Source organism: Sminthopsis crassicaudata, chromosome 1 (assembly GCF_048593235.1).
Source record: "Sminthopsis crassicaudata isolate SCR6 chromosome 1, ASM4859323v1, whole genome shotgun sequence".
NCBI classification, from domain to species: Eukaryota; Metazoa; Chordata; class Mammalia; order Dasyuromorphia; family Dasyuridae; genus Sminthopsis; species Sminthopsis crassicaudata.
Window position 1 is genome coordinate 403,796,981 of NC_133617.1, and position 25,466 is coordinate 403,822,446.

At 36.0% G+C, this 25,466-nt stretch overlaps 1 protein-coding gene across 2 annotated transcripts in view; it reads left to right on the plus strand.

Moving 5' to 3' along the window:
* The window catches only part of TBC1D2 (TBC1 domain family member 2), a 54,436-nt gene extending 31,527 nt beyond the window's left edge, over positions 1–22,909 (plus strand). For both annotated transcript variants that reach the window (XM_074280054.1, XM_074280055.1), the window contains 7 exons: positions 4,059–4,169; positions 6,232–6,419; positions 7,944–8,420; positions 12,344–12,464; positions 15,455–15,640; positions 16,718–16,839; positions 20,326–22,909. In XM_074280054.1, the coding sequence (XP_074136155.1) occupies positions 4,059–4,169; positions 6,232–6,419; positions 7,944–8,420; positions 12,344–12,464; positions 15,455–15,640; positions 16,718–16,839; positions 20,326–20,539 (1,419 nt within the window). In that variant the 3' untranslated portion in view covers positions 20,540–22,909. The remainder of the gene's footprint in view (positions 1–4,058; positions 4,170–6,231; positions 6,420–7,943; positions 8,421–12,343; positions 12,465–15,454; positions 15,641–16,717; positions 16,840–20,325) is intronic.
* The last annotated feature ends 2,557 nt before the right edge of the window (positions 22,910–25,466 follow it).

Here is a 25,466-nt window from a genome sequence, read left to right on the forward strand (position 1 = left end):
ACAAAAATAAGATCTTTTTGATCCTCTCAGTCTTCTGTCCTGTTGGGCCTTTTGTGAAGTTTTGTCTTCTTCCTAAGATCTCACTCTTGCCTCACCTCTCCTCAGCAGTGAAGAATACAAATGATTGAGAAGTAGAACCAAAGTAGCAAGTTTCTCACAAACCTACCCTCACCCCTGATCCCTTCGTGTTATATTTTTACTTCCCCAGAACCATGTTTCTACTCCTTGAGGTTGTATGATGTTAGAACAAGAAAAATATTACTGTTTATGCTGGATATAATAAAAAGCAATTATGCAAACGAGTTCTGGATAATGAGCCAACATTACCCAATGACACTTCAGTTCATGATGGTGGTAGTAATTGTTATTATTGTGTCTTATTATTATTCAGAGATGTAGAGTCATAATTCCCATACAGATATTGACCAAACTTGAGACATATAAATCTGACATAAGGCATTGTACTTGTGTAAGTCTATTTTTGTTTGGTGCTTCAAGCAAATCTAATGGTTAGTTCTGGGAACAAGTTTTAGCAAATATCAACATTTGGTGAGTTCACTGGTTTTTCTAGCCATCTCAGGTTCCTAAACTTTCTGGAAGTTTTTTCATTAGATAATTTGAAATGAAACCTTTTTTTCCAATAATGAAACTTGAAATAGAAACTTTCTAGCAATGTAGGTTTTCAAATGATTTAAGATAGGCTTAAGGTTCAAAGTAATATAAGTGAAATTTAAAATAGAGCATGAAAAAAAACCCCAAACCACTTGAAAGTTAAAATATTGTATCTATTTCATCAGATCCTTTTAACTATTCTCTTACATTCTTTACTGAGTAGGTTAAGAGCAAAGACCAGTACATACAGTGTTCTATTCCAGTAACCTTTCATTTTATTATAAGAATAGGCTAATCTCTCCTCTTTCAATAGCATTTTTTTTTCAGAAGCTATCAGAGCAACTGTCCCCACTCTTTTCACTTTCCCCACTTCACACTTTCTTTTGGAATGGTTCTTCAAACTGTCTCTTTAACAGTGACCAACAATCAAATGTCACTGTTCTCATAAGATACAATATAGGCAGTAATAGCCTTACAGGAAGGTGAAGACAATGTTATCTGATGTCAGGCATTCTGAGAAAGTCTTCCAAAAAAACCTCTCTCTACTTACTAATAGATGCCTAAAATTTAATTGCTAGAACTACTCCCCCCCCCCCTTTTTTTTTTTTACATTAAGCCTTGATTGAGATTAAATACAAATAGTTTTGGGAGGATATTTTGTCATCACCTTTAAATTTAGGTTTATAAACCTAACTTTATAGAAGTTCTTCCTTTCTTAGTTAAGTACCTTACTTACAGTTAAGGCAAGTGGCAACCTCTAAGTAAATCACAGAAAGATTTAAGAAAATTACCCTGAAACCAGCCTTTGGCCCTGGGCAGTTGAATATTGTTATAAGTGGCTTGACTAAAGATAGAGATGGCATGCTTACCAATTTTGCAATTGATGCAAAGCTGGCAAGAATAGCTAACATATTGGATGGTAAAGAATCTCAACAGCCTAGAATGTTGGATCATACCTAATAACGGGGACAAATGTAAAGTCCTGCATTTGAGGGTTTTTTTTTTTTGTTTGTTTGTTTTGTTTTGTTTTGTTTTTAATCATTGCCTCAGTATAGATTGGCAAAGGAGTGACTCAATGATCTGGGATCTTTAGTGTATTGTAAACTTATTATGAACCAGCAATACAAATTAGGAATCCCAAGAAATAACATGTACTTTGACTAGATTAATAGAATGCTATCCAGAAGAATGGGGATGATTGTCTTCCTTATATAATTTGCCCTGGTCAGAACATTTCTGGATAAATGTATTCATTTGGGGGAGGTACATTTAAATAAAGACATGGGTAAAATTCAGAGCAAAATTAGAAATCAGTGATCAGAATAGTAAAGAGGGTGGAGACATTAATAAATCAGTCAACAGGTTTTTGTTAAGCACCTACTTTGTGACAGATACTGTGCACCAGGAATTCTTACAAAGAAAGAAACAATCCCTATCACAAGAAGGTTATATTTTAATATAAAGTATATGGAGAGGGAGGAAATGGAAGAGGTTTCCTATAGAAGGAAGGTGCTTGAGCTTTGAGAAAAGAAGACTTATAGAGTGTGTGTATATATAAATATAGGGTATATATGCATATGGTATATGCACTCATACATATGCACACATTACTACAAATGTGTGTATATATGCTTATAAAGCCTTAAAGTATTTGAAGGGTTATTATAGAAAAGAGATTTGAGTTTGTGTAGCTAAAGAGGACAGGACTAAAAGCAATAGATAAATATTGGAAGAGATAGATTTAAGTTTATCATCTGCAAAAAAAAAAAAAAAATTTCCCAACGAGAAGAGAAGTGAGGCAGCTCAAGAGACAGTGAATTCTCTGACACTACAGTTCTTTTCTTGTGTTTAATTTTTTTTTTATTCTTGACAAATGTCAAGTGAAATAAGCATTCTAGTTTCAAAGTAGAACAGAAAAACAGGCCTTTAAAAAAAAAATCCTATCACTAACACTCCTCTATTTCTCCCACTCAATTAGAAAAACAAAAATTATGTTACAAATAAGCATAGTTAAACAAAACAAATGACCACATTGGTTATATCCCTCCCCCCAGAAAAAAGTATGTCTCATTTTGCACACAGAGTCCATCATTTCTCTACCCAGAAGTATCCCTCTAGAATCATTATTCCTTATTGCATTGATAAGAATTTATTCTTTCAAAGTTATTTATCTTATTTGTTGTTATCATACTAATTGTTCTCATGGTTCTGTTCACCCTATTCTGCATTAATTCATGTCTTTCCATGTTTCCCTAAATCCATCTCTTTCATAATTTATTACATAAGTTATTACATTCATATGCCATAATTTGTTAAGCCATTATTTAATTGATGGGCATTCCCTTATTTCCTAGTTCTTTTCTACAACAAATAGAACTGCTGTAAGTGTTTTTGTACATATGAATCATTTCCTTCTCCATTTGGTCTCTTTGGGATATAGACACAGTAACAAAATATCTGGGTCAAAGGGTATGCACAGTTGACATAGTTAAAATCTTGCACATGTTTTTTTTTTTTTTTAATAATTTTTATTATTTTTTTTATAATATTATCCTTGTATTCATTTTTCCAAATTATCCCCTCCTCCCCCTACTCCCTCCCCCCCGATGACAGGCAATCCCATACATTTTACATGTTGCACATGTTTTTAGCAAAGGTTTATAATCATTGTCAGAGATATACCTGAGATTTCTGTTTTGGTATAGTTTTGACTAAATTACTTCAAAGCTCTCTTCCACCTTTGGGATTCAGATTTCTGATTTGTTCAGTTCAACCAACTAAGCTTTCCTCAAGTGTAGTAAACTAAGTTAAAGCAGAAATAATGGCATAAATTTTGTAAATACAATCTGGCTATAAAATATAGCCAAAGAGCAAAAGTAAAAGTAAAGTAGCATTTACTGTCTACACCATGCCTGGCATCATGTTAAGCCCTGGGAGCATAAAGAAAGAGCTTTAGTATATAATGAGAGAAGATGTAGTATCCTGTATTTAAGTCAGAGAACCTGAATTCAAATCCTGGTTTCGTCACTACTTACAATATAATTTTGGGCAAGGCATTTAATCTCCCTAGGCTTCAGTTCCTTTTCTGTAAAATTAAATTGAATTAGATGCTATCTATAATCCTTTTTAATCTGTAATTCTATGAATAAAGTATTTAACACTTTGAAACAATATTTATAGGCATAAATCAGAGAAAGACTAGGACTAAAGAGGAAGGGGGGGGCCAACTTTAGCTCATAATAAAAGACAGTAAAAAGTCCAAACACTGGGATGGTGAAAATGTTTTAGACTGGGCACTGAAAATAATACTAGTGAGTTTGGTCATTATTGAGCTGAAAAGTTAGGAGTTTACAAAAAGGTTAGGATGTGATATCAGAGTTTCATCGTCCATGTGGTTATTAGATATTTACAACTTCATTAAAAAGCCCAAACACCTTTCCTTTCAGGATGACATAGAAGCCTACAAGACTCAGAACCGATTCCTGAACTCTGAAATCCACCAGGTCACAAAGATCTGGAGAAATGCTGCTGAGAAGGAAAAAGCCCTTTTGATGAAGGTAAGAGTAGTATAGTCTTACAGGTAGCTTCCTATTATCCTATCAGTCTAAGAGCCTCTATTCTCAGAAGCTGCAGCAATCAGTCCTTTTCTCTCATTAACAACCTCTCCTTCCCCCCTTGTTTTCCAGACCACCTAGCAAAGTTTGTTTGCATTCTCTGTTCCATTGCCACAGCTTTTTCTTTGTTTCCTAAAAACTAATCACTGCAAAATTCTAACCTTGGAGGGTCTTGTATAGATGGTGAGCCAGTAAAGGAGACTGAGAAGAAGCAATCAGACTGATAGAAGAACCAGGAACAAAAACTTGGAAAGGAGAATGTGTCCAGGAAAAGACTCATGTCCGAGGCTAGAGATCTCAATATGGAAATCTGTTTTGCTGAACTATGAATGCACATATCAGAGGTTTTATTTTGTTATTGCTATTGCTGTTGTTTTGTTTAGTAGGAGGAATGGTAAGGACAGATTAATTTTTTTAACTTAAAAAAAGGGAGTTAGATAACATAAATTTGTATAATCATCATAGTTACACAACTTCCTTCAGCTCCTTTCAACATTATGGCAGTTAGTATGATTCAGGGCTGATATCCTGCAAGGAATGAGTAGCTATAGGCTAAATGGGCAAAGGATAGAACAGAAAAGTATAGAGTGAACTTGTTAATTGATTGGCAAAGAAGGGAAGTGAAGTCAAAGCAGTAGCAATGGCCTGAGTGTGTTCTGAGGGACAGAGAAATAAGACATTGTAATGGGGAGGAAAATAGGTTTAGGAGGATTGAGATGTAGAAAAATATTTAATAATAGAAGTTTATAATCTAATGGAGGAATATCAGAGGTGGTTTTTTGGGTTGGGGGGGGGGATTGTTTTTTCATTAAGGAAGTAGAACACTTATGGCTAATGGTGAAATCCAAGCTGTGACTATCCTTATGTGGGTTTGAGGTGAAGTGGAGAAGTAAGTCATAGGATTTGAGGAAATTGAGGAACTGAGAGTTAAGAGCGCTATGAAGCATCAGTATGAACATCAGAGTCCTCTACTTAAAGGTACAAGTTGAGGAGAAAAGGAAAACACTCAGGGGCTAAGCTCCTCAAGAAAGTAGGGAGAATCACTTGGGTTTTAGTAAGCAACAGCTACTTTGAGCTGTATAAATGAGGGGAGGACATTTTAATAAATTTTTACATCACTTAACTATAAATTGTAATAACATTTTTAATTGAAGTTTGAATTGTCTCAATAGGATTTCAGTGAGAGTAGGCACAGGCAGTCCAGGAAAAGCTTAAATCCAACAACTAAATTGCAGAGGGTCCCTCTTGCTTCTAAATAAGATACACAATCTGCTGTTTGGCTTTTAAAGCCCTTCATATTCTTGCCCTAATCTACCTTCTACCTTCTTACACCTTATTTCCAGCTTTGTGGGCTGCATTCCTGTTACACAGGCCTCCGTGCTATTTCTCTCACTCAGAACTCCTAATTCCTGGCATTTTCACTAGAGTCCTCTCGCTTGGAGTTCTATTCTTCCTTGTCTCTACCTCTAAACTTCTCTGGCTTCCTTCAGTTCAAATCCCAGTCCCTCTCAATGCTCCCCTCTATGATTATCTCCACTTTGTACTCTAGATATATCTTGTGTATTATATAGTTGTTTGTATGTTGTTTTCCTCATTAGATTATGAGATCCTTTAAGGCATGGACTTTTTTTTTTCTTTTTATAATCAACAATGTTTGTTGATTTAAGTTGAATGAAGATAATCAAAATTTTTTAAAATTTAGATATTAGTATTATTAGGTAAGTTGTCCAAATCAGTGGTTTTAAGGATTTTTTTTTTAATGCATTGGAAATTCAAAAAACTTGTTAACCTCCATCTAATAAATCCAAGGAAAACTAGAAGTATAGTTGAGATGAGATTGTCAGCTGATTAGAAAGTTGATAACATGTTAAGCCTACATTTTAACATAATAATGGAATGTTGAACTAAGAAGAAAACTGCTTAAGCTTGGCACTTGATCTGAACTCCTGGTACAACACCCCTGATCTCCCTATTACACAATCTCCTTTGTCACCTTCTCTTCCAGTGTGCATATCTCCAAGCAAAGAATTGTCAAATTGAAAGCAAATACCTCATGGTGCTGCGAAAGCTACAAGACACGTTGCCCAGTGAGGACGGTGAATCTGGGGAGTTGTTAAAGAAGCTGATTCAGGAAGCTCTACAGTGGGATGTAAAGGAGGGCGCAGCAGACTCCATGAAATTGAATCCTATCAGGTGAGGAGGTTTGCCTGCGAGGGCTATCCTCTGCTCCAGCCTTGGAAGAAATCCCTTTGGTCTTTAATGACTACACAACATATCAGAGAAATCCTACCCCATGACTCAACATCAAACTTTTCCTAGAATAGGAAATTTCGTGTTCTTACATGAAGAATCTCTCTGCTTCTGCCTACCAGAAAAACCTGAAGGAAAGTGATAGTACAGGAGCCAGAGGAATTAGGGATGCACTGTGCATAGAACTTGACAGAACTGGTCTTTCATGCTTCAAGGAACCTAAAGATGTCAAGTGGACAGAAACTAAAACTCAAATATGCCCAAAAGTGTGATAAGTGGCACCTGATTCGGTACTAAAAAGAAATTTAAGAATTTCATAGCAATCCATTTTTTATTTCCCAAAGATAAGTAGAAATTTATTGGACATGGCTTGTGGACATTGCAGTATACATATCAATTGTAAGAAACAATACTGACCTCTGATTTGAATGTTAGCCAGGATGAGGATCCTGGTCTTTTCCAAAAGCCTGCACTTTCCAAAAGGCAGCACTGCAGAGAGGAAGGCAGTGAGGTGCAGTGGCTTGACTATTCCTCTGGACTCCAACCTCCCCTCTGACGTTACCTATGAGACTTAGACAATTCACCTTCCCTCCATGAGCTGGAGTTTTTGCATCTATAAAATGAGAAATTGGGACTACTCGATCTCTGAGGGCTCTTCCAGCTCTGGATCTGTGATCCCATAGGCAATGAAAGAGCTATCTGTAGACTAGGGCTTCTTAAACTCTTTCCATTTGTGACCCCTTTTCACCCAAGAAATTTTTACATGACTCCAGGTATCCAGGTATATAAAATAGCTATACAAATCAAGCATTTATTTAATAAAAAAGTTATTTTAAAAAAGTTCTTTGATATACACATAATTTTACCATTTATTAAAGACAAAAGCAAATGCTTACTAATGAAATGGATATACTTTTTCCTTTTTACGTAAAGAATCAAATCTTGGCTGAGTATTTGATACCTTTCACTATTGCCAAATTTTTCACGACCCCTATCTTCAGTTATGTAGCATCATGTGGGATCAAAACCCACAGTTTAAGAAACTTTGCTATAGACTATGATAATAACACTTTATATTGAGATAGGAGTACATTTGAATCTAAAAGGCACCTGAGAATGCAAAATACACTTGACTCTCAGAGACAGAAGGGACTGTAGAATCTCAAAATTGGAGAGATTCTTTGAAATCATCTCATCCACCTTCCTTCTTCTCCAGAAGAAACTAAGGCTGTGATAAGAATTTCACTGTTCTCTGTATAATCTTTAGTGATAGACATAGGCATTTATTTAATATCTTGGTCTTTCTGTCTGACTCTAAAGATGAATTTAGATATGGAATTAGGACTAGTTGCCGGGAGCTATGAAAATCATTGAGTTAAAAGCCTATGTTCTTTGACTTTTGAAATATCTATGAACACAACCTTACCTATATAATAATACACTGTCAACTTTGTGTCTTCTCAACAGTGAATATGATAATTATGGATTCATGACTGTCCCTGATTATGAAGTTGAAGACTTAAAACTTCTGGCAAAAATCCAGGCTCTAGAAATAAGATCTAATAATCTCTTGAACCATGAGGCAGTAGAGAAACCTCTCCGTGAGAAATGGAATAGTATTGGGGAACTTACTCCTTCTGCAGAACTGAAACATCTGATCCGGAGTGGCATCCCCCCAGAGCACCGCCAGCGGGTTTGGAAGTGGATGATAAGCCTCCGAGTCAGGTCCATGCAATCACCCCACCGTTACAACTTTCTGCTTGAAAAGTGCGAAACCATGGAGCACCCAGCCTGTAGGCAGATTGAGCTAGACTTAACTCGTACCTTAACGAACAACAAACACTTTACAAGCCCCACTTCTAAATTTATCTCCAAACTCCGGAGAGTACTACTTGCATTCTCCTGGCAGAACCCTACCATTGGCTATTGTCAAGGGCTGAACAGGTGAGTTTATTTGCCTACAAACACTGGTAAGTCCCAAAACACACAGCTATGTTGAGTTGTACTACTTGGTACTTTGTAATATGAAAAATTAACACATGCCTTTAATAAAAACTCTGAATTCTGATTGATAGTAACTTGAGGGCCCTCATCATCTCTAGATTTTCTCAATATCTTTTGCATAACTCAAGAGTCCTGCTTATTATCTCAAGGAAATTGCAAAATTTAACTTAGCTCGCTTCAGTGCCCAGCACTATTTAAGTGCTTTGTAGTGCTGGAGAAAAAAAAAAAAAATGACAAGATGCAGTCCTGTCTCCCGGACCATATTATAGTATTGGAGAGGAGAAAGACTAAGAGATGTGAAGCTATTAAAGAACTATATAAGATAGAAACAAGAGAACAGTATGAGATGTGGTGTTAATGTAATCACCGTCCAAAATGGTCATAAGATTAGAGCTGGAAAGTACTTAGAGGTCATCAAATACAACTCCCTCATTTTACAAATGAGATGTGAGCTATAGAGAAAAAGTAATTTGCCATGAGAAACTCCAGTTCCGTGCACTATCTAGTATACATGCAACAAGTTCTATAAATGATCTTTTGGTAGGAGGAAGGAGAGGATAGGGCACTGATGTTGACCCTGATCAACATCCTCTAGGCAATGCAGTAAAGAGAGGGCTTAACTTAGAGTTAGATCTTAGTTCAAACCCAGCCTCTGGCCCTTATTAGTTTTTTGATGCTAGCAAAGTCGCACAGCCTCTTTTTCCTCATCTATAAAAGTGAGAATAATAATAGCATCTATATCACAAGATTATTGTGAGGGTCAAATGAGATAATATATAAAGCACTCTATAAATTATCATTTTTACCATCATCACAGATAGGAAAAAGCTTTGTGGCAAAGGTGAGATTCAATAGAGACCTTTCAGAAACTCTTATATCGGCAGGAAACAGCATGAATAAAGCAACAAAAAGCAAGAAATAAACACAAAAAATATAGGGACATTAAGGACATTAATCTTCAGAACAAGTTTTATGTTGAAGAGTAATGGGAAATAAAGTCAACTAGACAGGATAAGACCAGAAGACAGAGGCCTTGAGTGCCAGGCTAACACATGCAGCTTTGGTCCAATGGGTATTTTCTGTAGCCATTAATAGCAAAGAAAACATCTAGCTACAGAATGGTTTCGGGAAAAGGAAGGCCAGCAGTAATGAGCCTAGTTAAAAGCTAGTCCAGACATAAGCTGATGAAGTTCTAACAAGAGTGGGTATTGGCAGTGTTTGTGAAGAATAATAGGTAAATCGGCAGGTGGCAGGGCTTGGTGACTGGAACTTTAAAATGAGTGAGAGAAATATGAGGGTCTCTCCCAAGATTTTGAGCCTTGTTGATATCAGTGACAGAAAATAGGAAACTGCAAAGGATTTCAGTGCAAGTGTGCTTTCTCTTTTGTGAACAATAAGAAAGGATTTGAATTTATTAATCCATGTAAGGTTTCTTTTTATATTGGCTTCTTTATATCTGGCAAGAATTGTTTTGTTTATTACTGTTACTAAGTTTGATGTAACTCATTTTGGCTCTCTTGCCTTCTAAATTCAAATTAGTAATTTAGTTGACATGGCCCAGAAAGGATCTAAGATGACTCATATTTGTTGTTTTCTTTTTTAAAAAGGAACCTTTTTTTTGGTTGTACATGTATATAAATATTTTTTAATACACATTTCCTTAGGAATCATGTTGGGAAAGAGAAAAAGCCATGAGAGAGAAAAAAAACAAGAAAAAGAAAAAAAAAATGAACATAGCATGTGTTGGTTTACATTCATTCTCCATAGTTCTCTCTCTGCATGCAGATGGCATTTTTCATCCAAAGTTTATTGGGATTGCCTTGGATTATTGAACCACTGAGAAGAACCAAGTCTTTCATAGCTGATCATTACACACTCTTGCTATTACTGTGTACAATGTTCTTGATTCTGCTTGTTTTGCTCAACATTAATTTTTCCAGACCTTTCTAAAATCAGCTTTTTTCATCATTTTTATAGAACAATTAATTTCCTATACTGTAACTTATTCAACCAATTGATGGCCATCTTACTTATTTTTCAATTCTTTGTCATCACAAAAAGAACTACTATAAATATTTTTGTACAAACAGGTCCTTTTCCCTCCTTTATGATTTCTTTGGAATACAGACCTAGTAGTGACAATACTAGATCAAAGGGTATACACAATTTTATAGCCTTTTGGGCATAGTTCCAAATTGCTCTCCAAAATAATTGGTTTATTTCACAATTCCACCAACAATGCATTAGTATTCCAGTTTTCCCATATCCAATATTTATCATTATCTTTTCCTGGATGACTCATATTGTCTTACTATTTTCTATTAAAAACCATTATAATTTTCCATTATAAATCCATTATAAACTGGTACTATATGGCACTAGAAGTAATGAAGAAATAGAATACATTCTTCTCTTACTCGATCATTCAGCAGGTATTTATTGCATGTTTACTATGCACTCAGTGTTTCTCTTCAAAAAGAGGTAAAGGCAACAGCAAGCCAAGGCTTAATTTTTTTTTTTATAAAAAAACAAACAAAAAAAAACTGGAAATAATGGAAGTGACAATTTTAAATTTTATGCTTTATGTATTTTTCTAAATTACATTTTCACTTTAATTCTCTGTACAAATGTAGGCATTTCTTATTTAAGTCTTTATAATTGGACTTTAATAAAGTATTATTTATTAAATAGGAAAAAAAATATGTTAAAATATGGTAACATGTTAATTGTCTTGGAAACATCAGCTATTTATGCCTGGAATAAAGCTGCTTTTGGGGGGAATGCTAATGTAGCTAGCACCACCTAATGGTAGCTATTAGAATCACTGACTTAGTACTTCAAAGCAGCTTCCTTGAGCTTTGGAAGATGCAGGAATGAGACAGGGAGCAAGAGCTAGCATACATAACCCTTTTTATACATATACATAACCCATTTTATGTTCTTATACATATATGTTATATGTATGTAGAAAACATATGTTTAAAACATATGTTATGTGTTTTATACATATACATAACCCTTTATACATAACCCTTTTTATGTTCTTTGTGCTTTCCTCTTGAATCAGAGAACCATTCCTCTCTATTGAACAGGACAGAAACAAACTAGTTTTTAAGTCATTTCTCCTTTTCATCTATTAACATAGCAGCAACTTCATCCAATCAGTTAATTTGTTTTTTCCACCTATTTACTACTCCAAATGGAGTTCTGTAGCCCCTTTTTCTTTTCTTAGCTATTTTACTAGCTTTTGACCTTTAATCTTCCTGACTCAGTTTTCACAGGTTCTTGCTACAATCTTGTATTCATTCTAGATAATGTACTGCAACTTCCTTTGTTTGACATATTAAAAAAAAAAAAAACCATAAACTGTCACTAGAAGAATTTAAAATTGTCTGATTTTTCTCCAAAAGTAAACATTTTACTTAGGTTTTACATGGATAGAAATCTACAGATATTTCTCTAGTCAATTTTCTAGTCTTGTCAGCTAATTACCAGCAGAACTGGGGTTTGCTGTTATAGTTGTCTACTTAAAATGTATGTATGTGTGTTGTGTATCTTTGTGAGAGATATGAAACTCCATTTGACCTTGGTTATATGTCTCTGGCTTCCAAAACAGAGTTGTCACACAGCTATATTGCACAAACACTAAATAAATAAAGTGTCCTCCTCATTTTCCAAGTAACCACTGGTCAGAGACCACCTTAAAAGTGTTAGTCCTAACAGTACTGCATAACCAAGGCAAATTAACATCTTTTTGCTCAAAGGAAAATCACCTCTTTTGCTCTAGATTGTATGCTTTAGACCATGGCTCTTTTATTTCTGACATTTGGTATTTGTATTTTTTTTTTTTTTTTATGATTTAGATTAGCAGCCATTGCCCTGTTAATTCTAGAAGAGGAAGAAAGTGCTTTCTGGTGCCTAGTTTGTATTGTTGAAACCATAATGCCAGAAGAATACTACAGCAAAACTTTAATAGCATCTCAGGTGAGTAAAGAAGTGTTCATAATGCATATTCAAACTAAACTGAACATGTGGATTTTTCTATCTTGTTTGGGACCAGAGGGCCTTGGGTATGGCAAATCCCTTAAGTCCTCTGCACTATCTTTGGCTTTAGAAATTGTGGCCTTGGGGTCTGTATGCTATGCCCCAGAGCTTCCCAGATCCCTTCCCAGTTCTCTCAGACAAAGGTAATGGTCGTTAGGACTTACTAGAAAAGATAAAATGCTGATAGGTGGCGCCATAGTAAATGCCTCAGTTTCCTCACTCGTAAAATGAGCTAGAGAAGAAAATGACAAATCACTGCAGTATCTTTGCCAAGAAAATCCTAAATGGGTTGCAAAGAATCAGACACAACTGAAAATAACTAAACAGCAATGGAAAAAATAAGAATTTTGGGGACGGGGGTGGAGGAGGATTGATTTATATACAAAAAGTATCACAGATTCAAAATCCAATTAAAATTGTTTTTTAAAAAGTAATCCCATCATGAATCATTTACTTTAAGCATCTGAAATGGACATCTTTTATAGGGAAAGACAGATTGTTCCAGAAAATCTAAGCAAGAGACTTCTGATTAGAAATTAGAAAATGGTAAGGAAAAGAATGGCTGAACTCCATCAGTAAAGAGTAGTAGGATACTTGTGGATACTTAGTCGTCCTCCATTTTTTTCACCCTAGAGATGTGGATTTCCCTACATTTCTAGATACTAGGAGTGAGATAAGATCAAAAGAAGGACCAATAAATACCTGCCTCAACTAAAAGGAAAACAAATTTGATTTTTACTTTGATTTTATATTAGAAATTTCATGAATCTTTTAACTCAGAAATCAGTTTTCCAACATATCACCCAGTACTTCTAGAAGTTTTTTGTTTGTTTGTTTGTTTTTGTTTTTTTAAGAGGAATATTGAAAACTATCTTTATAGATAATTGGGAAAAAATAAAATACTATTAAGAGAAAAAAATGTATTTGGCATCCTAGAAAGGAACCATTGGCTAACTTTTCAGAAGATGTTAGTCTATTAAATTATTTTATTTGATCTTGATAACTCTTTGAGATAGTTAAGATAGGTATTATATAGTTCCCTTTTTACAGATGAAAAAACTAAAGGCTTGGAAAACTTAAGTGATTTCTCCAAGGTTATACAAATAGGAGAAAATGGTCAAAGCCATCCCATCTTCTGATTCCAGGAATAATGCTTCTTCTACTATTGACTAGCTTTGTGTATCTCTTTTAGCTCTTTCTCTGTGTATCTTTCCATATCCCTCACTTTTCCTTATCTTCTTTTATTTAGTAGTCTTTCATTTCCTTCTCCATAATGCAGACAGCTCATGACTTTAATGTAATATATTTTTCTCTCAAAAAATGTGTTGTCTTTTATCTTTGTGTGATAAATAATTGATTTTTTTCCCCCAATATGTGCCATTGGCCTTTAGTGGAAAGAAACACAAAGATGTCAATTTTCAACTTAACTATTCTATAATAATTAGAGTATTTGCTATGTGCCTTTTTCATAAGCTAATGTGAGCATCAAAAAAATATTGCCTGAATTCTCTAAAGGAATGGGCTTAAAATGAAAAGCCATATAAAAATGCAAAATTTGCCTAACCTACTAGATTCCAGTAGATTCATCTTTCTTATCCCACTGGACCTAGCTCATTCCCAAGCATTTTTGTATTATTATATTCGGTGAATTTTTAAAAAGAAATAACCAGGAGAATACAGAAAAACTAAATATTATATGGCTCATCTAATGTAATAAAAATTGTTCTGTTCTGTTCAACTTTTTTATTAGTGACTTGTACAGAAACATAGGTGACATGCTTATTTAGATCTGCAAGTGCCATGAAGCTACAAAAGGTTCCTAATGCATTGGATGGTGCAATAAAGATCTAAAAAAATCACACTAAGCTAGAACTTGCATTTGAATATATGATATGAAATTTAATAGAAATTAATATGCAGTCCTACCTTAAATTCACAAAATAATCATAGTTGTACAAACTAAATGATAGATGACTAGGTCATAGTTGGAGGGAAAAGGAGACTTAAGAATTTTAATGAGCTACATTCTCTGTGTGAGAAAACAGACACATAGAGACTATCTATATATCTATAAAGGGTCAAAATCCAAGCATACAGGGGTCAAGACCCTTATTCTTATTTCAAAAGATTTTATTGGTGTGGTTGCTCTCTCTAGCTGTGCATGGAGATAAAGCTTGGGAGGCAATGCTTCTTGCAGTGTGGAAGCCATGAAGTTCAGCTCTAGGGGCCAACTTTCCATATTCACTGTATTTAGCTAGTCTGATCCTTGAATGACAATGGCATACACTCTTATTTCCAGATTTTGATTCAAATTATTTTCAGCCTGGGGAGGACTTTCTAGAACTTGTATTCTAGTGACATGATCCTTAAGACCCTCTACACTAAAGAGATATCAGAGGAGGATCTTAATGGAAAAGGATCTAGTAGTTATGAATGCTATGTATCTTACCACTGGGAATCTTCAGGGATCACCCTACACATTCATTTGGCCTACACAGTCATTTGGACTACCATTTAAGGCTGACCCTGACATCTCAACACTAAGTTGTCTGGTTTCTTAATATCTAATTTTTTATATGCAATAAATATAGCCAGCAACTGCAGCTAACCCATATCCTCCTATTTTCACAAGTTTCCCTTTAAAATCCCAAACAACCAGCCATATTTAAAAAAAAAAAAAAAAAAAAAAAAACACTGCTTTGATATTCCATTTATTCAGCAGGAATATATTGTATACTGACTATGCACAAGGCGGAATTTCTTCTTTGGATAGGTGTTATCACATCTTAAGAGCTTTTCTGCTCTGAGATAATGATTCTTCAAAAAGCCTACTGTGAATTCTAAACACTCTTAAAGGAAAAATACAGATAGCAGGGCCTTCTTACAATTATGAGAGATAGGTACTATTTAGATTTTTTGGTTCACTTCAGGTAGATCAAAGGGTTCTTCAAGATTTTTTATCAGAGAAACTTCCCAAACTGATGGCCCACTTGGAACAGCACAAAATCGATCTGTCATTGATCACCTTCAACTGGTTCCTTGTGATTTTTGTGGACAACCTCATCAGTGACATACTGCTTAGAGTCTGGGATGCCTTCCTGTATGAAGGAATTAAGGTAAGAGCTGCTTTCCTTTGCTAGCTCTGGCTTTAGCATATAGCATATAGTTAGTCTTGTTAATTTTAAACTTATATAATATGGAAAGTCAACTCCCAAAGGTGAAATAGACACAGAAGTATAGCAATTATCACAACAGTCTTAAGCTCTGAAAGAATGGAGCTATGGAGAGAAGTATGTTCTAATCAGATAAGAGTCCCAGGTAGAGTGACCCTAGGCTCTGCCTGTGGCTACAGAGGACAGGAGGAGAACACTGAACCAGAAAGATCTAACTAGCCAAATGGGGTGTCTAAGGAATACTCTATGGGAGGCAAAAAGAAAGAGAAGAAAAACCTTAGTTGTTCTTTCTTCCTCTCCAAAAATGCTGTGCTCACCTGCTGTAAGCATAAGAGCTAGCAATCTTGCTTTAAGGTTTACAAAGTTCTTTAGAAATATTATCTCATTTATCCAGCATTTTAAATAGAGATTTCATAGTTTACAGACTGTTTTCTCCATTTTCCACAGCATCCTTGTAAAGTATGTGGTACAATTATTTTGCAGATAAGAAAACTGAGATACAGAGAAGTGAGTGATTTGGCCTCATTACCTAATCAGTGGATGTCAGAGCCAAAACTTAAACTGAACTCTTAAAAGCACATCCAGTACATGTTTTCCCTACTAGACTATGGTACTAAGGTTAACCAAAAAGACTGAAAGAAAATGAATCGAAGGAGAAAATTATTTTTTAGAGTTGATTTATGGTCTTTGATCTAGAAAGAGTATAAAACAAGCTATTTTCAGGTCTCTATTTTCAGCTATTTTCCTATCTCTTTGGCTTCCTTACCCTAAAGAAAGAAATGATATTGTGGGGACTTAGCTTTTTGAAATGAAAGATTTAAAACCAACAGGAGTCTTTAGAGATCTTCATGTCATTCCACTCAGGCAGTTTCTTCTCTATCATTGTAGTGCTATAGTATCTATCTATGGCCTAGTAAATAGAACTTGCTTACAAAGACATACATGAGATTCCTTTAATAAGTACTTCCTTATTTTTGTATGTCACTGATATTTCCTAATACAGATTTGAACACATTTCAGGTGATATTCCGATACACCCTTGCTATATTTAAGTACAATGAAGAGGCAATATTGAGGATTCATGACAGCCTTGAGATCTACCAGTATCTTCAAATCTTCACTAAAACTATATGCGATGGCCGGTAAGGTTTTAAATGTTAATATTCAGTAGATAAGTATCTGTCAGATGCCTCCTTTGAATCTAGCACATAGCCCCTGTCCCTAAAATGTTTCCTTTTAGATGGGAACACAAGAATTAAAAAAAAAAAAAAAAAAATGAGTAAGTCTACATGTGCTAAAATGTCATGGTGTAGTTTATGAGTGCTATAATTGTCCTGGGAAATTTGGAATCACATTTTAACAAGCCAAAAATATTAGAAGCTGAAGCTTAGCCTCAATTAATATTCCTGGCTAAAAGTACCTTAGACTTAATGTCATAGGAAATTGGGAGCCAGTATAGGTTCTTGAGTAGGCCAATGGTATGTGAAATGAAAGCGATATGCAGTATTATTTGGAGGAGTTACAGACTAGAATCAATTTTCAGGCCCCATTCATAAACTAATTCAATTAAATAGTTTGTACCTTCTCTTTGAATCAGTGGTAAAATGGCCATGAGAACCTTTAAGACTAAAAAAAGATTGGGACTATATGCCTACAGTCAGATTCTGCCCACCCAAATTTTTTTTTAAATCAAAGACCCTAAGAATGGCTAGCTAAGTGACTTCTTCCTATCTGAAAATGTTCTATTCAATTATTTATAACCTCCCTCATGCTGTCCAAAGGACATGGAAGCAACCTGTGAGGTAGAGGCCTTAAGATTCATAAAAGCAGGCCACAGGGTAAATGATATTTGAAAGGAAGCCTTTTAGACACACTGATGTATCGTTTAGGTGAATTTGGAATTATGTTTAAAAGTGGCTAAAAAAGGTCATAGTCTGTGGCCTAGGAGTCCCACTGCTCATCATATGATCAGGTTTACATTTACTTAGATTTATAAACCTGAATATGGCCAAAGATAGAAAGGTATAACACATGCCAAAATATTTTTAATAGCACTCTTTACATTAGCATTTACATTACATTACAAAAGCACTGGAAACAAAGTGTTTGCCCATCAATTGAAGAATGACTACACAAATTTTGTTACATAAATATGATGGAATATGACTACAACTTAAAGAAACTATGGATATGAATGAAGAATGCAGAGTAAAGTAAGCAGACCCAGGAATACAATTAACAGAATGACCATGACAGTGTTAACATAAAATACAACAAAAAAAAATTAAAATTGAACATGTACAATTAATAATGACCAAGCCAGACTTCCAAGATAGAAAAAGAGAACATAGCTCCTCCTTTGCTAGTGGCGGGAAACTTGGTAGCCAGGGAACTTATTGTTTATCTTGATTGTTTACTTTTGCTGAATTCTCTTTTTCCACTTTTTTAAAAGGATGGCTGGGGGAAAGAGGGAGAAAAATATATTGTGTAATAAAATGATAGTGTTCTTCATGCAGAGCATTGTGCCTATCTCTCTATGCTTTTTTGCATAGTACTATCCAAACCTCCATACCTGGATTCCACTCCCTGTTCTCCTCCACGTATCTTCTCTATCTCCTGATTTGCACCACAAACAAGCTATCAGCATCTACTCTCAAAAAAACTACTCCTGATTCACTCTCACCCCGATTTCCCTGCTTCCAGCTACTGGTGCTTACCCTGAGAAATCTGCTTTATATTTACCTTCTATAAAAAGAGAGGAACCATGGTAGAGTGCTGGGTGCCAGCCTCAAAGCCAGGAAAACCTGGATTCAAGCCCCACTCTGGCCACAAGCTATAACTTCTTAGCACTCGAGGCAACTTGTAAAAATGTAACTTGCAGCCGAAGTGCCGATCTGCTCTGGGGACACTTTCCCTCACCTGGGAGTTCTCTCTCACTGTGAAGTCACAGGTGCAGGCCCTATCCTCAGGCATAGTAGTCACTTATATGGATAAATATGGAAGCTGCTGAAGATCACTGACTCTTTCACTTTTGTCTTCATCTCTCCTGGACCTAACACAGTGCCTTGCAAGGAGCCGATGCTCACGGATTGGGATTTGTCTCTGGTGCTGTGGTCACTAAAAAAGTGAAGGCCTAGCTTTGGGCCATAGGTTCCAAAGTGAATTACATAGCATGCTCTTTAAGTGTTTCTCCAGCCCTGCCCTCTCCTGACTTCTGTTCTTGCATCTCCAACTTCCAGTGTCCCATAAACATCTTAAACTCACTGTGCCCAAAACTGAGCTCATAGTTTCCCTTGGAGCCTTCCTCTCTTCCTAATGTCCCCATAACCGTCAAGGACCCCGCGTCCTTCTGCTTAAACAGGCTCACACCCAAAGCGTTATCCTCCACTCCTCACTCTCCCCCACCCCCACATCCAAACTTTTGCCAAGTTATATCAGTTGTCTTCTCTCCCCTATGTCCTTCTTCTCTGCCCTCACCCCGGCGAAGGTCCTCATCAGCTCGGGCCCTGACAGCTGCCAAAGCCTCTGGTGGGTGTCTCTGACTCTGCTCCCTCCCGCCCTCGTCCAGGTCACCCTTTGGCTACCTCAATATGATCTGACCGTGTAGGGCATCCCTCTCCAGCTGTCTAACAAGCTGCAAAGGCTGCCCACTATCTCCAGGATCAAATGCAAAATCCCCTGTCTAATTTTTAAATCCCTCTATATCTTTCCAGTCTTCCTACGCTTTATTTTCCTCCTCTCCATGGAGGATCACTGCATGATCCAGTGACATTGGATTCTTTGTTGATCTTTAAACAAGATGTTCATATCTCCTGACTCTGGGCATTTTCATGGGCTGTGTCCCATGTCTAGCATGCTCTCCTTCTTTATCTCTCTGCCTCCTGGCTTCTCTCAAATCTCAGCAAGAAATCTTTCCCAATCCTCCTTAATGTTAGTGCTCTTCTGAGACTATCTCCAATTGTTCCTATATTTCGTTTGCTTGTTAGATTCTTCCCCTTCCTCTCCCCTCCCCACTACTTCAAAGGTGAGTTTTTCAAGGACAGGGGCTGGTTTTGCCTTTCTTTGTATCCCCAGCACTTAACACAATGCTGATACATACTAGTCACTTAATAAATACTTATTGACTGACTGGGAAAACTTTCAGGAAACTCTTTAATGTTTATTTTGTGGCATGAAAGCCATAAGCTTTAGCCCAATGGTCAGTCACAAAGCTTTGCTGAAAAAGACCAGTTTCATTTTGCATGTGTGTTCCACATGGGTTTGTTTACCATTGCATTTTTCAGCCTTCTAGATTAAGTCCACCAATGTGGCCTATGTTAGGAAATATCTCTGCAGAGAGAAATGTCCCCAACCTGCGCTCACATTACAAACTCAAAACAATCTACATACAGGAAGAGTTCTAATATGTCATGATTGAGGTTTAATGAAGGTGTTCATCCTCTCACGAGCTTTATAAAGATCTCCTTTTATTATATATTTTTAATTTGTTAGTACAAGTGTAAATGATTTCCTTTTGTTTATCATCACCATTCATATGAAAAATATTGAGATGCTGTGTTGCCTTTTCAGATTGGCTAACTAATTGGCTGATCGTGGGTCTTACCCCTCCCTCTTTCTCTCCTTCACAGTAAACTGATGAATATAGCTTTCACTGACATGAACCCCTTTCCCATGAAGCAACTCAGAAACCGGCGAGCCATGCACAGAGAGAAGCTTGAGGCTGAACTACAGGAGCTGGAGCACATCAAAGCAAGATTTCTCAGAGAGAAAGCCATGAAGATCGAATCACTGGAAGATGCCACAAGTGAGGATGAGGAAGAAGCTTGCGCAGGAGCTCCCTGATCCACTCATCTTTTGCCTTGGCAGTTTGGGGGATTGTCAATGTTTGTTTGGGTTTTTATCTTTTTCTTTTTCAAAGCTCTTTATGCATCTTAAAAAAAAACACCAAAGGAGGGATGAGGCTGAAGGCATTTGAATTGAGGGAGTGGAGTGGTACCTTAGAAATACTCCCTTACAGACATGTGCTTGGCCCTCTCTGCAGGGGAGGGTAGGCCTCTCTTTTCTGCCTTAGTCTTACTTCAATTTTCTCTTCTTCTGCCCCATGGGGTCACTCCACTTTCTACTTCCCAGTCTGTGTTATTGAAAAGGTTAGCCCAGGAGCACTCAGATCCCTTATTATCCAGAACAAACTGAGACCCAGAGAGGTGCTAGAGCCACACAAGGAATGAACTGCAAATCTGATGCTTTTTTCCAGATAATTCAGATCCAACACTGACACTGGTGTGTGTGCCGGAGCAAATCACATAGCCTCTCTCAGCCTCAGTTTCCTCATCTGTAAAAGGGATAATAATAATAGTAATAGCATCAGTGTCTCAGGGATTGTTGAGAGGATCAAAAAAGGTAATAGCACTGCAAATTTTTAAAGTGCTATGAAAATAAATGCTAGCTGTTATATTTGTACCTTGCAGTTATTGTTTTTTCATCATCCAGTTAAGCATGTTTTCTGTCCTTATCTCTCCATGTTTAATCAAAACCCAAAGCTTTTCACTCCTGATTGTAATGCCTCAGAGCATCTTCTGTTGCTTGGGAGCTTCTAGGCAAAGTTGAACTTACCAGAAAATGACAATAATGATTCATTAGGAGAACCTCTCCTAAGTCTTCACTGACCTGTATACTACATAGCTTCATTGAGGTTCTCTGTTTGGGAGGAGTCATGGGCGGCACCCTATAACTAAGGTGGGCTTCATGCGGCCAAGGGCCTGGCTAGTTCAAGAACAATTTTGCTGATATTTTGCCCTCCTAACATGTCCATCACCTAAAACAAAAATTAGAGAAGCTCATCCTTTCTTATCTCCCTGGAGGAAGATTTTGTTCTCTAATGGCTGAACTGACTCTGCCCATAGATTCTCATAGAATCTTTGATCACTTTATTTTGGAATTCACACCAAACTTTGTCATCCTTAACTGAAAGGTTCAGCGACAGAACAAAGTACTAAGGATATGATGTAACCATTGGAATCTCTCTCAAAGAGCTGGCAGGAACCTTGGGAGGTGGCAGTGGAGTTCTTTTTTTCATAAATCATTTCAACATATGAATTGATGCATATGGTCTACAGATTTCTAAAAATCTTATTTTCGGCAGAATAGACTTAGAGAGAAACAGCAAATGGGTCATGGACTTATTTGTTGCCAAAAAGTACAATGCTTTCCCCAGAATTTGAAAAGAAGTTCCAGTATAAAAAAATAAGCTACACAATATGACTTTAAAATTTTAGGTCTGAAAGGATTCTGTTGTTCTTCTATCCATAGATAATACCTCACAGAAATTATCCTAGGTAGAACATCATATGATCTTTATGAAAAATTAAAAAGATTTTACTTTGGTTTAAAACAGTACTTATATAATAATGATTATTTATTGATCATTCACTTAAGTGTCTGTGAAGCATTATGCTATATTCTGGGGAAAATGCAACTATAATTACATATTATTATATGGAAATTTTAATGATAAAATGCATCATATCTCATTTCTTTATTTGACAGATCAGGGACTCTTTTTTATTTAATCTTGGTATCTTCACTTAATAATAGTCCTCTGCACATAATAAGAAATTAACTTCTTCCCTCCAAATGGAACTGAGGTTTGTCATAAGACTTACAAACATGTGATAACCATAGAATAGTTAATCAGCACAAATGTCAAAGGAAATAATATACATTACTTCAAAAGACCTGAAATTTTATTATTATGGATACTCTCTTCATTAACATGTATAGCAACTCTTCCTTCCACATTGAGTTGCTAGTATTATAAAAGGCCATCACTTGTCACTTGGTAGCCATCCTTTTAAGGATATCTCTCTGCACTTAGTGAGCCTTGGCCTAGGACATTAATGCATTACCAATTCCATTCATACCTAAGGGTTTTTTAGCTTTGTAGGAGCTGCCACACTGTGCCTGTCATTGGAGGACACCTTTCAGCTTTATTTTTCTATTTAGCAGACTTAAAGAAAACATATTTATAGTATATTAAATGTTTTTAAAACTGATTTGTATACAGCTCTTTACACCAAATGTTTACATTACACATTAAGAGTTTAAAAGGAGGGTATTACAGTATTTATGTTACAAAATAAATAAAGCATAGCAAATGTTTTCATGATCACATGTATTTATGTTCACCAAAACCAATAAAGTGGTAAAATAAAATGAAATATTTTGTGACAGTTCTACTACTAAAAATAACTTATTTTGTTTTGCATGTGAGGTAAACTGTTCATTTTTATACAGCTGTACCTCTGAAAATTCTGCCTGAATGATATGACTGTTACCATCTTGCCTTTTGAATATCTCAGCACATGATGTAAAGGGGATCACTCTTTAGCCATGCTTTTGGAAAATATAGCTGAGATTAACTCTTATGCTTGGATGTTTCCAACTCAAGGCATCATATTTTAGTTTTGCTCAACACATACTAGATGGACAAGTATCGCTCTCTCTGCCCAGCTGGATGGTGGACATCTCCCTCCAAGACGATTTGAGGGCAAATTTGTCATATAGCACTGACCTCAAGCAACAGAGATGCTGAAGTCCCAAGTGTGGAAAAACAGGAACCAGTTCCAGTCACAACAAAGAAAAAGGCTGAAGACTGAGGCCTCTGGAGGATTGCTTGTAGTTTTTAGCTATGGGCTTTCCTAATTTCTCATAATTTGATTGATGATTTATACTTTTCCATTGGTGATATATCCTATTAGATAGTTTACATAAACACCTGTTTTCCTGGGTTGTGCTAGTAATTCATCATTAATATCAGATATCAGAAAAGAAAAACTTACAAAGGTACTAGACCTGGCTCCTTCAAGTAACTTACCTTTTTGGCATTCAATTCCCTCCTATATTAAATGGGTGATTACTGATTCACCAGATATTTGTTGAGGATTTACTGTTGTAAAAAACACTATTGTAGGAGTTATGGGGGATAAAGATAATTATCTTCCCTCAAGAAACCCATAGTCTAGTAGGGAAGTTACAACTCAACACTATGACATGTGGCCTTCTTCCCCTCCAAAAAAAAAAAATTACACACTTAAATTTTTTGATCTATGTTAACTTTTTCTGTCACTTTCTGATGATTTGCTGATTTTCAAGATGAAATGCTCGCTGAAAATTTAATAATTGGCTCTTTGGAGCCAATTCAAGTGAGTTCCAATTTAACCCTGCCTAAAAAAAAACAAATATAAGGTTTATATACTGGTGTGGATAGAAGGCTGATCAAGAGGACCTTAGTTCAAATGTGACCATAGACACTAGCTGGTGACCCTGCCAAACCATATAACTTGTTTGCTTCAGTTTCCTCATCTGTAAACTGAGCTGAAGCAGTAAATGGCAAACCGCTCCAGAACCTTTAGCCAAAAAACTTCAAATTCACTCATGAAGAGTCAATCACAATTGAACAAGTGACTTGCACAGGGTCATATATACATATAGGAAGTGTCAGAGGTCAGAGTTGAAATTGGATCTTCCTGACTCCAAGTCCAGAGCTCAATCTGCTGTACCATCTAGCTGCATTTCTCAAGTGCTTGGGCAAGATAGAGCAGCCTTTAAATAAATAAATTAAAAAAAAAAAATTAAGGCAAAAGGGAAGTTTCCCAGTAGAGGCAAAAATTATAGTTGTGGTAGCAAGGAATTGAAAAAAGAAAAAAGTAGTCGTCTTTCAATTGAATCAACAAATTACAATATTATTGCACTAGAAGAAATTATGACTATGAAGAATTTAGAGAAACTTAAAAAAAACCAGTATGAGTTAATGCAGGGAGAAGTAGCAATAAAAGGGAAACAATTTGCATAACGGACTCAATAATGTGAAAACACTGAAGGAACAGAATGTTCATAAGGACAATGTGATTGCTCCTGTCTATTAAATTTAGCATATATTTTTAAAATTATATAAGAGAGGTTTGTGGTCTTGTATGTAATCCTCCCTTTTTTGATAATCGTTGTATATTGCTTGTTGGTAATTGTTAAGTTCACAATAGAAAAAAATTAATAATTTGCTTCAGGACTCTAAACAATTACAATTGGTTACCAATTGTGACTTAAAAAGGATTCAGAGCACAGAGGGGTCTACCTCTCAACAGAGAACGGTGAACCATGAATACATGAGTTCTACATTACCAGACATGGCCAGTGGATGGATTTATTTTGCTTAAATGTACATCTTTGTTACAAGTAAAAATATCGGGGCAGATGATATTGTTGGAAAACGATAATATTTAAAGGAAAAAAGACCACCAATGAAGCATTTTTTTAAACTCAGGTATATCACTAGAGCACTCAAGATATATTTCACTTTTAATATATGACTTCATGTTCCAGACAAACATGAATTTCATTATATTTTTTTTGCTGATTCTTTCATTTTTACTCACCAAACATACACTATAACTATTAAAACATACCTATAGATACGCTTGCCAAACAAGCTTATACATTCTTATAAGCTTAAGGATTAATACAGTTCCTTGTGCATTATTATTGCTCAGTCGTGTCTGACTCTTTGGGACCACATTTGGAGTTTTCTTGGGAAGGATATTAAAGTAGGTTGCCATTTCTCCAATAAATTAAAGCAAACATTATGACTTGTCTAGCTAGTGAAGATCTGAGACTGGATTTGAGTTCAGGCTTTCCTGACTCCAGACCCAGTACCATCTAGTTGCCTCTTAGTAGGCATGTGCCATAAGTGCTTAATAACTTAACTGCAACATCT